The following is a 12,843-nucleotide window of genomic DNA, read 5'->3' as shown; positions in this document are numbered from 1 at the left end:
CCTCTTAACGGTTGTTCTAGAGATGTGTCTGCTGCTAGAACTCTGTGTGGCATTGACCTGGTCTCTAATCTGAGCTGCTGTTAACCTGCGATTTCTGAGGCTGGTGACTCGGATAAACTTATCCTCCGCAGCAGAGGTGACTCTTGGTCTTTCTTTCCTGGAGCGGTCCTCACGTGAGCCAGATTCTTTGTAGTGTTTGATGGTTTTTGCCACTGCACTTGGGGACACTTTCAAAGTTTTCCCAATTTTTCGAACTAACTGACTTTCATTTCTTAACGTAATGAAGGCCACTCGTTTTTCTTTACTTAGCTGCTTTTTTCTTGCCATAATACAAATTCTAGCAGTCTATTCAGTAGGACTATCAGCTGTGTATCCAACAGACTTCTGCACAACACAACTGATGGTCCCAGCCCTATTTATAAGGCAAGAAATCCCACTTAAACATGACAGGGCACACCTGTGAAGTGAAAACCATTTCTGGTGACTACCTCTTGAAGCTCATCAAGAGAATGCCAAGAGTGTGCAAAGTAGTAATGAAAGCAAAAGGTGGCTACTTTGAAGAACCTAGAATATAAGACATATTTTCAGTTGTTTCACACTTTTTTTGTTAAGTATTTCATTCCACATGTGTTAATTCATAGTTTTGATGCTTTCAATGTGAATCTACAATTTTCAGAGTCATGAAAATAAAGAAAATTTGAATGAGAAGGTGTGTCCAAACTTTTGGTCGGTACTGTATATGATCTATGTATAGCTGCATGTATGTATTATTTGTATACATGTATGTGCTATGTGTACACATGTGTCTATGTATGGACTCTGTGTAGTGTATTCATGTGTTTGAAAGTATTTGCTCTGTGTAGACATGTGTCTGTAGGTATTTGATTTAAATACATATAACTGTATGTATGGACTCTGTGTATACATGTATATATGTGCTCTGTGTATAGATGTATTTGCTCTGTGTATATATGAGTCTATGTATGTGCTCTGTGTATACATGTGTCCGTATGTATGGGTTCTGTATTAGTTCTGTATACATATATGTCTATGTATTTGCTCTGTATATGCATGTCTTCATGTATGTACTCTGTGTATAAATGTGTCTGTATGCCTGTGCTCTGTATACACATATGTAAACTTGCATGAATATGCTCTCTTTATATATTTATGTATGTGCTCTGTGTATACATGTGTTTGTATGTATGTGCTTTGCATACTTATATGTCTGTATGTATGTGCTCTGTCTACAGTATACATGTATGTCTGTACTTTGTGTATACATATATGTTTTTATGTGTTCTGTGTGTACATTTGCCAGTATGTACTGTATGTGCTTTGTGTATATATGTTTCTGTGTGAATGTGATTTGTGTGTACATGTGCCTGTATGTATGTGATCTGTGTATATGTGTATACATGTATCTATATTTATGTGCTCTATGTATACAGTATGTATGTCTGTATATATGTGTTCTGTGTATACATATGTTTGTATGTGTATGCTCTGTGTATACGTGTGTGTTGTGTGTGTGTGTGTTCTATGTGAATATAAATATGTGGGTATATCATACAGTGAGCATGTCATGTCACATGACATTTCCAGGAGGGATTTTCCGGTCGTTGATTCCTATATTATTCCCAATTACCCTTACCCGGTATCAATAATATCACGGACACTGCTTGCGACTTGGTAAAAAATGGCCACAGCAGCCCTTTATTGCCTATTGTTTACACACTAACACAAGGGGGTGCCGTCCAACGGGCGCCCCCAACATTTAACAATAGGTAATAGCATAATAATAATAATAATAATAATACAGTACGTAATACAATACGTAACCCTGGGTAGGCCCGGTCCAGAAACCACCTTCCACCACCAAAACATGATCCCTGGCCGCAACACACACCGGGCCGGAGATGAGGTATGAATCACCTACGGATCAATACCCCCCACCTTGCAGGACCCATGCCTGCAAGATCCTTGTAACCGGAGCCACTATATCCTACAAGTGACTCTCCAATCAAATAACATTATCCGTTAAACCGCCTCTGGACCAGACCTACCCCCGCCATAAGTCCGGTCCAGAAGCCATACTCCACCACCAGAACACTATCCCTGGCCGCAACACACCGACCCAGAGATACGAGGCATTAATCACCTACGGATCAATACCCCAACCTTGCAGGACCCCATGCCTGCAAGATCCCTGTAACCAAAGCCACTGTATTCCGCAAGTGACTCTTCAATCACACAAACCGTCAGAAAAACACGATCCCTGGCCGCAACACACCGACCCAGAGATACGAGGCATTAATCACCTACGGATCAATACCCCAACCTTGCAGGACCCCATGCCTGCAAGATCCCTGTAACCAAAGCCACTATATCCTACAAGTGACCCTTCAAATCACACAACCGTCAGAAACACGATCCCTGGCCGCAACACACCGACCCAGAGATGGGGGCATTAATCACCTACGGATTAAAACCCCCCCAAGTAGCATCAAGTATCAACCGTGTCTCAAAACCTTACATTCCTCTTTACCTCCAACTCAATATTATCCCCGGCTGCAACCTCCAGCCCAGAGATATGAGGCATCAATCACCTACGGATCAATCCCCCATGTGCATAACAGTAACTGTGACCTCAAAAACCTTAAAGCCCGTTAGCGACTTTAATCCAACAACATCCCCGGCTGCAACTAGCCCAGAGATAAGAGGTATTAATCACCTACGGATCAAAACCCCTATGCCTTGCAGAACCACGTGCTTGCACTGCACTTGGATCCAGAACCATGACCCCAACCAATGACTCCTCCTGCGATTACCATTTCACCAAAATGGATCACTGACCATAACAATGGTCCCATATTTAAATGAGGTAAAAGTCACCAAAGGAGTAATACCCTTACCCAAACCAAAAACACCCGTACTTTTCAATTACCTATCACCTGGGGCACTATAGCCACCTGTGACTCCCTGGCAACCATCAACTCCTTAATATATAATCCCTGGCAACAACCCTGACCCATATATAAGGCATTGATCACCAACGGAGCAATACCTCCTCCCTGAAGACAACCTTGTACCTGCAGGTCACCAGTAACCGGAGCCACTGTACCTTCCCCAGTGGCTCTCCATCCAAACACCAGTAACAATTAGAGCTCCTCTGGACCAGACCTACCCCCGCTGCTGTGACAAAGGACATAATCCCCATTATTTATGCTGACCATACACATATACATCATACACATCATATACATATACATATATTCCCACATTACCCCCATCTTATTCACCCACTTACAAGAATCCCAAATGACAATATACATCACAATCCACATAGAAATCTCTTTTGTTTCGTTTTTTTTTTTTTTTTTTATTTATTATTATTATTTTATACACGACACTTCCTCCAATCCTTTCTTTTCTCATTTTTTTTTTTTTGTTGTTGTAATGGCTCTAAAAATTGAATAACTATACATGCATATAAACACACCAATAATAACAATACACAATAGAAGGGAGGGTGGGTGGGAAGCTGTCATCCAGGAAATGCAAGAGGAGATAATTGACTCCCACCTCCTATTATATACACCATAAAGCTCCCTCCTTTCCTTCCACCACACTCCACCCCCTAACCAATCACCTTCTTTTCCTCATTGTTAAACGAACCAACACTGTTTAACCCCATCAACTCCCTACCCTCCGGGCTGTCATGTCGCCCCTACACCCTATGGGTTCCATGGCTTTCTTGCTGTTTGTGGTAAACATGTTTATAAATACCCGCAGCACAGACAAGAGTTCATAGGTATAAATATGTTGGCAATCATCCAATGAACAAGCAAAATGATGCTCATTGGTCTGGTCATTTAGGGCTCATTCATACGACCGTTCCATTTGTCCTGGTCAGTTCCATTTTTTTTCGGACCTACTGACAAGACCATTATTTTCAATGTGTTTTGTGTAGGAACGGATGGTACACGGAAATGCTTCTGTGTGCCCTCCGTATCCATACGTCCGTTATTATGGAACATGTCCTATTCTGTTCCGAAAAATGCAGACCGTGACCCAATACAAGTCAATGGGTCCGCAAAATAGATGGAAGCCACACGGAAGCACTTCCATGTGGCTTCCGTCCATATGTGCCCCTGCAGTCTATACAATGTTCCACTCCACTGTTCAGCCCTGCAGTGGCTCAAACAGCAGTGTGTAAGTAGCTGCGGAGATGATGACAGCTGCTGTCATGAGGTTGGCTAAGTTCATTACTTGTGGTGATGATCTCCGTTGAACTCGTGACGTCAGCACTCATCACTGACTTCCATGACTGCCACGTTCTCACATCAAGTAATGCGGAACCCGAGACTGTGACTATAGGTGACATAGGTGACATAGAGGGCTCCTATGATACTTTGCGTTAGAATGCGGCAGTCATTGAACTCAGTGACGAGCGCTGACATCACGAGTTCATCGGAGTTCATCACTGCAGGTAATGAACTGAGCTAACCTCATAACATTGGCGCCTGTCTTCCCCTGTGGTGACTTGGCCTGACCTGATGATGTTAGCTCAGGTCACTGCACTGCTCTCCCAGCCAATGTGGAACATTCTGTTCTTCATTGACTAGGACAATGAATATGGATTATTGTGGGACCCCCTTATTGGATGACGCCAGCCCCGGATTTGTTTTTTCTTTTCAATAAATTGGTGAAAGAGGAAATATGTTTGGGGAGTGTTTTTTAAAATAAAACATTTTTTGTCGTCTATTTTTTTTTATTACTTACTGAGCTAGTGATGTCAGGTATCTAATAGATGCTGTGACATCACTAGCCAGGACTTGATGCCAGCAGACATTACACAGCTGATATCAACTCCATATATTAGCCCTTTTGCCACTGCACCAGGGCAACGAGATGAGCCAAGGCGAAGCGCCAGGATTGACGTATCTAACGAATGCACCACTTCTGGGGTGGCTGCTGCCTGGTATTTTTAGGCTGGGTCCATAACCATGGACCTCCCTAGTCTTAGAATACCAGACCACACCAGTCCGCTTTACCTTGGCTGGTGATCTAATTTGGGGTGGACCCCACGTTTCTTGTTTTAAATTATTTATGTAATTTAAAATAACAGCGTGGGGAGACCGCTTTTTTGGATTACCAGCCAAGGTGAAGCTGCCAGCTGCGGTCTGCAGGCTGCTGCAGTCTGCTTCACATTACCTGGCTACAAAGAATAGGGGGGACCCCACATTGTTTTTTTGGGGAAAGTATTGAATTTGTGGCTAAAAACAAGACTAAACAGTGCCACGTGAAAAGCACTAAAGGCTGCAAGATTACAAAATGCAGGGGAGTGGGACATTGTATATGTCTTTCTTATCTATCTATCTATCTAGCTATCTATCTAGCTATCTGTCTATCTATCCTGCTATCTATCTAGCTATCTATCTAGCTTTTGACTGTATGTAACCCTCCTCCCAGTTTTTTTTTTTGCGGTCCTCAAACAATAGAAAGTACACGGATGGCACACAAACCGTATACGGAACGGATGTGGTTGTCACACGGATGTCACACGGTTGCATACCTTGAAAAACAGGACCTTTTTTTGTGGACCGCAAAAACAGGCCGGGCGTTGTGAAGTAGCCTAAATTGTTAAGCCAGGACAATTATTATTGTTCTTAGCAGCACATCACCTGGTGTAAAAAGGAGATGTGCTGCTGGTAAAATGATACTGTACGGTTACAAAGTTATGTATTAGTGATTGTTTTGTGCCCATACTTTGTCAGCCTCTGTAAAGAGGGCAGACTTTACAAGTGCAAACTGGCTTAAATATTGTCGATCACTCCTGTCTAACGGCCTGAACTCAGCCCATGTAAATGCAACCTAAGGCCCCTTTCAGACGTCCATGTTTAAACAAGCCACACGTACTGGTATGGTCATCCGTGTGACATCTGTGTGTCATATGTGTGTCATCCGTGTGATGTCCGTGTTTGCATGTGTGTGACATCCGTTTGATATCCGTGTGACTGGTACCGATAAAAAAATGCATGATACTGAAATGAATGTTTTTTTAATATGTAAAAGATGGCCAAAGCCTGAAAAAACTATAGATAGAAAAATAGATAAAACAGATAGATAATGGATTGAACAGATTAGAAAGATAGATAGATAGATAGATAGATATAGCTAGATAGCTAGATAGATAGATAGATAGATAGATAGATAGATAGATAGATAGATAGATATAGCTAGATAGATAGATAGATAGAGGGATAGCGGGATAGATAGATCAGATAAGATAGATAGATATATAGATAGATAGAGGGATAGCGGGATAGATAGATCAGATAAGATAGATAGATAGATAGATAGATAGATAGAACAGATAAAATAGATAGAACATATAAGATAGATAGAGAGATATAAAGAAAGAAAATAAGAAAGAACATATCAAATAGTCAGAAAGAAAGAACAGATAGAATAATGATTGAGATATATATATATATACAGTGCCTTGCGAAAGTATTTGGCCCCCTTGAATTTTTCAACCTTTCCCCACATTTCAGGCTTCAAACATAAAGATAAAAAATATTAATGTTATGGTGAAGAATCAACAACAAGTGGGACACAATTGTGAAGTTGAACAAAATTTATTGCTTATTTTAAACTTTTGTAAAAAAGAATAAACTGAGAATTGGGGCGTGCAATATTATTTGGCCCCTTTACTTTCAGTGCAGCAAACTCACTCCAGAAGTTCATTGAGGATCTCTGAATGATCCAATGTTGTCCTAAATGACTGATGATGATAAATATAAGCCACCTGTGTGTAATCAAGTCTCCGTATAAATGCACCTGCTCTGTGATAGTCTCAGTGTTCTGTTTAAAGCACAGATAGCATCATGAAGACCAAGGAACACAACAGACAGATCCATGATACTGTTGTGGAAAAGTTTAAAGCTAGATTTGATTACAAAAAGATTTTCACTACTTTAAACATCCCAAGAAGAACTGCAAGCGATCATATTGAAATGGAAGGAGTATTATACCACTGCAAATCTACCAAGACCCGGCTGTCCCTCAAAAATTTCATGTCAAAGAAGTAGAAGACTGATCAAAGATGCAGCCAAGAGGCCCATGATAACTCTGGATGAACTGCAGAGATCTACAGCTGAGGTGGGAGAGTCTGTCCATAGGACAACAATAAGTCGTACACTGCACAAATCTGGCCTTTATGGAAGAGTGGCAAAAAGAAAGCCATTTCTCAAAGATATCCATAAAGAATGTCGTTTAAAGCTTACCACAAGCCACCTGGGAGACACACCAAACATGTGGAAGAAGGTCCTCTGGTCAGATTAAACCAAAATCGAACTATTTGCGCACAATGCCAAACGATATGTTTGGCGTAAAAGCAACACAACTCATCACCCTGAACACACCTTCCCCACTGTCAAACATGGTGGTAGCAGCATCTTGGTTTGTGCCTGCTTTTCTTCAGCAGGGACAGGGAAGATGGTTAAACTTGATGGGAAGAAGGATGGAGCAAAATACAAGACCATTCTTGAAGAAAACCTGTTGGAGTCTGCAAAAGTCCTAAGACTGGGACAGAGATATGTCTTACAACAAGACAATGATCCAAACCATAAAGCAAAATCTACAATGGAATGGTTCACAAATAAATGTATCCAGGTGTTAGAATGGCCAAGTCAAAGTCCAGACCTGAATCCAATCGAGAATCTGTGGAAAGAGCTGAAAACTGCTGTTCACAAACGCTCTCCATCCAACCTTACTCCGCTCGAGCTGTTTGCAAAGGAAGAATGGACAAGAATTTCAGTCTCTCGATGTGCAAAACTGATAGAGACATACCCCAAGCGACTTGCAGCTGTAATCGCAGCAAAAGGTGGCGCTACAAAGTATTAACTTAAAGGGGCCGAATAATATTGCATTTTCAGTTTATTATTTTTTATAAAAGTTTAAAATAAGCAATACATTTTGTTCAACTTCACAATTGTGTCCCACTTGTAGTTGATTCTTCACCATAACATTAAAATTTGTATTTATATGTTTGAAGCCAGAAATGTGGGAAAAGGTTGAAAAATTCAAAGGGGCTGAATACAAGGCACGGCACTGTAGAGGTAGTTAGCTTGGCCAGCTGTTCTACAGCATTTTTATTTTTTAATTAAAAAACAAATGACATGGGGTCCCCCAATTTTCATATCCAGCACAGGAACTGCAGCAGCTGCATGCTACAACCCTCAGTTATCTGCTGTACCTTGGCTGGTTATTAAAAAAATGGGGATCCCACACTTATTTTTTTAATTTTTAGATAAAAAAAAAAAAATTACGTGGGGTCCCCTCCATTTTACTTAAACCAGCCATGGTACAGCAGACAACTGGGGACTGATATTATTAGGGTAGGAAGGGCCATGGTTATTTGTCCCTTTCCAGCCTAACAATAGCAGCCCATAGCCGCCCCAGAAATGACACATCCATTAGATGCGCCAATTCTGGTGCTGGACCTGGCTCTTTCTGTTGCCCTGGTGTGGTAGCAAATGGGGTAATATTTGTGGGGTTGATGCCAGCTCCAACTGGCATCAAGCCCTGGTATTAGTAATGGGTGGTGTCTAGCAGACACCACCATTACTAATCCAGTAGTTGAAAGGAGAATAACAAAGTTTATTTGAACAAAAAACCCTGACTCCAGCCCTTGTTCACCAATTTCTTAGATTTTTATAAATTAAAAAAAAAAGGTCCCCTGTAATCCATGTGAGGTCCCATGACGTTCCCCAAAAGCACCTTAAAAGACATAAAAAGAGAAAAATATTCAATAAATAAAGACAATAGACACACTCTTTTCAATTTTATTTCCCTATCAAAATATCCCTAATCCTGGTCTGCCGTAATCCAATTAGGGGGTCCATGTTGATCCCATACTGCTGTCAAATTTAATGGAGAACCAAATATTTCCCATTGATTGTGAGAGTAGCCCTGCTGGCAGGCACACACACTGCTGTGTATGCTTCCCTGTGGTGCCCTGGCCTTTGTAAGGTGAGCCCAGGTCACCGCAGGGGCACCCTCAGCAGTGTGTATGTGGCTTTTTCAGGAGGTCATTACTGCTGTGTGTGCTTCCCTGCGGGACCTGGACCTCATAAGGTGAGCCCAGGTCTGTGTGTGTATTTGCGGGGACACGCGCGATCACAAGGTCCGTGTGAAAACATGAACGTGTGAGGAACACTATAGACTGACATGGGTAGGTGTGGCATCTGTGTTAAAAATGAATGTAAAGCGTACCTGAATCACGGACGTCTGAAACCGGCCTAAATGATTGTCTGTGATGGTGTAATATGTTAGCATTTTGGGCCTTATAATTTTTGCCCAGGGCTGCTTTTTGTCTAAAACCTGGCCCTGTAGACAAGGAAAGTTGCCCTGTTGTTTCTCCCCCCCACTCCTCCTGATTGACAGGTCTCTTCCTATGTGTGTACATTAGTAGTCCCCTGCTGACTTTTAAAAGTATGCCTTTACTAAAATGTCACAGGGACCATACTCGGCTGCAAAGATGTAACCAGTGTCTGATTTCAGCTGGTAGTGGTTGGGGCACCATGAATCTTTTCAGAGTCCCTTTAATTTACAATGAACAAATTCTATAGCAGACAATATAATTTCCGGGCAGCTCTAGACTCATTATTGAAGCTACAATGATCTGAGGATTGAGCTGTGAACTTTGGTGCAGTCAAACATTCCTAGGAAGTTTTAGTCATCTGACTACGGCAGCAGCTCCTGCCTAATAGAGGCTGGGAAGGTAATGGCGGAACGTATACAAAAGTCAGAAGATGTTATGTACCATGAGAAAATTGTACTGATCCATTTGTTTCCTTTAGGACCCTGCATTCACAGAAAAAAAGGAACGCTGCATCTATTTGAAGGGGAAATTGACCCACATCAAGAAGCAGATTCAAGCATACGATCAACATGAAGGAACTGTATACTTCTGAACATTACAATGAATATATAGACATTTCACATGCACCAGAGCCATGCATTTCATTTACAGAATATTTAAAGGGGTTCTCTACTTACTTGTATTTGCTAGAAGGGTCCATTGATAATCAAGTAGCTTTTATCTGTGGAGAAACATAGCAAGGGTCCACTCAGATTCAAAGAGTTGTGTTGGTGGTTCAGGACAAGACGTGTCCTCTTTTCTAACTGCTCTTGACCAAGAGATGTTTTTCGACTATAAGAAATCCCCCTATTTTAACCCTGAATTCCCAAAGAGGGTATACAACGATGCGTTTCCTAAGCCAGAGAACTCCCTTAAGTTATGACGATGGAATTCAGAAGTATTAGTGGCCCTCAGAAAGGGATGATGTCACTACTAATTTATGATGTGTATATATAAATTTCTATATTTTGATGTACATATGCCATTATTTTTTCAACAGGCCTGTTATATAGCGCTCTGCAAAAAAATCTGCTTGTAACAAATCGACCTTCACTCATCTGCTTAATGATTTACATATAATTACTTTAGCATCTCATAAATCTCTACACATTGATGCTTTGATGGTCCCTTTGTTAAATTACTTAAATAATTTTGTTAACCGAAACTTTGTAATACCCAAACTGAGATTCGTCTTCATTACGCAAAAATAAAAACTCTGTTAGACATTTGCAGACACCACGTTTGACCAGGGGTGGACATGCCATTGGTAAAACCTGTGCAGCAGCACAGGGGACATGAGATAAAGAGCTTAACTCCACCTTCATTGGGTGTTTTTAATTAAAATTACTTTTCATTCTCCTACATTGCATGTGGTATTGTTTATTTGATGCACTGCATTTACTAGATTCTTGGCTACTTATAATTAGTTAAGGGAATCTGTCAGCAGGTTATTCATATGCTGAAGACAGCATGCTACAAATACAAGAGTTATAACAGAGAATTCAGGGATTCCTGTCTTGTTAAATATGTTGGAAATATTTATTGTGTTATGTTTGTTTAAGCAGCAGCACCCTTATCATTGCTTGGACTACAATGTCACACTCATGGCAGTCTGACACATCCCTCCTGTGATTGACATCTCACTGTAAATGTACAATCTCTATAGAGAGACAGCTCTCTGGACTCTGCTATATGGCTAAATCCAAAAATTCTGATTGTGTCAGAGTGGCTGCAGCCAGTAATCTCAGTGATACATCATTGGATTCAGCATCTCTTTGCCTACGTTATTCTACTCTCAGATGAGGTAACATAAACCCGATGACGGATTCCCTTTAAGTTTTCTGCCAGTAGGAACTATATTAACAAACCATAATAAACTTTTCTTCTGTTTTCTGACATTTGTATGTGATTATTTTAAATTATAGTTGTGACTAGATTCTAATCTTATAGTGTAGCACCCAGGAGGCAGGGGGCAAATCAGGCAAGGGGTCTCATTCCTGAGTTACTTGTCACTGGACCGGTGTGATGGCCTGCCCGGCTTTGTGCCCCAAGGTGTACACCAATAACGAGGGAGGATGATGGGGATTGTAGTAGGAAGATTGCGTGAAGCCACCTGTGGTATGCGGCCAGAGATTAGCTGCCGATGCTGTCGATGTCCTCTGGGGCGGATGGTATTAGCAGCAGAGATGGTGTCGCTCCCCACAGGTGGAGCGGGCCCCGGAGAGGATGATGAGGGGAGTAGTGATGGTGATGACCTTTGGCGCCGAGGCGGCGCCGGTATTAAGAGTCCGAGTCAGATGCTGCGGTTACAGGTGTCTTTACTCACTCTTTGTGCCGCTCGCCCGGGTAGTACTGGTCACTCGCTGTGTTTAAAAGAAGAAAGTCCTTTGATAGAGTTGCCCTTCCAGCCGTGGGGAACTCGGCTGAGTGCTCTGCTCCAAGCCACAGACCCTATGAAGAGAAGAGAAGAAAGAGGTGATGGTGTTGTGTCCCAGAACTGGTGTCCCAGGTAGACTGACTGGAGTTTGTGTGAGTTTGCTCCTACTTCTACCCCAAGTGGAACCCGCCCCCCAGGTGGCTGGCTTCAGTGACCGGGGAAGTCCCATGCATCATGATGGCCACCCACCTGCCTACCCTGAGCCATCCCCCCTGTGAGAAGGCTCCTAAGCTGTATGTAAAGTGCGAATGTGGAACACCGGTGATTAACCCCTCCTTGCCCGAGGCGAATACTGCACCTTAAATAAGGTGCAATACTCTGTGGCGGCTGGAGCCTCAGTGGCGCCACAATATCAGCAGCTCGTAAAATAAATTAGATCACTTTGTTGATCTAAGTTTAATTTGGTACATCCAAAGGAGTCTAAGTATTATATCCTGATTAAACACACAAATATGTGAACATTTTATGGAAGTCTAAAGTCAGCTTTAAAACAGCCTTAGGACTCTTTCACATGTTCGTATAAAACACACACTTGTTTCACGGTCCGTGGTGAAGGTGTGTATGTGTGTCCGTGTCTTCTACGTGTGCTGTCCCTGTGCTGTCCGTGTGACATCCGGATAGCACAGTGACAGCATGAGCTGGTATACTTACCTGTTCTCGTCGCTGCTGACTGAGGCACTGCTGTTACTCCCAGGTCCGCGGTGAGTGCAGTAAATATGCAGTGAGCATAATGAGCGGGCCCGGAAGCAATAGCAGAGGGAGAGAAAACAGTGCAGGAGACTGGTAAATATAAAAATTATTTATTTTCATGTGACATGTGTTTTCTCCGGTATGTGTCACACTGATGTCAGGAACAAGCTGTTGATATAAGGAGTGCAATAGGGTCTTACGATGTATAATATGGTGACTTTTTAAAGGAAAACCGCTCACCTGGATTAGCTGTGTTTCTCACAACCAATATAGAAACGTATAACAG

The 12,843-nt window shown here is 42.0% G+C and overlaps 1 protein-coding gene across 2 annotated transcripts in view; it reads left to right on the top strand.

The window, feature by feature from the left end:
• Nucleotides 1–11,294, top strand: part of OCEL1 (occludin/ELL domain containing 1) — a 64,342-nt gene extending 53,048 nt beyond the window's left edge. For both annotated transcript variants that reach the window (XM_075338228.1, XM_075338222.1), the window contains exon 5: nt 9,870–11,294. In XM_075338228.1, coding sequence (XP_075194343.1) covers nt 9,870–9,983 — 114 coding nt within the window. In that variant the 3' untranslated portion in view covers nt 9,984–11,294. The remainder of the gene's footprint in view (nt 1–9,869) is intronic.
• Nucleotides 11,295–12,843: the final 1,549 nt, after the last annotated feature.

The sequence above is a fragment of the Anomaloglossus baeobatrachus genome, chromosome 1 (genome assembly GCF_048569485.1).
Source record: "Anomaloglossus baeobatrachus isolate aAnoBae1 chromosome 1, aAnoBae1.hap1, whole genome shotgun sequence".
NCBI classification, from domain to species: domain Eukaryota; kingdom Metazoa; phylum Chordata; class Amphibia; order Anura; family Aromobatidae; genus Anomaloglossus; species Anomaloglossus baeobatrachus.
Note: the sequence above shows the minus strand (reverse complement) of the source record. Positions and strands in the feature narration are given on the sequence as shown.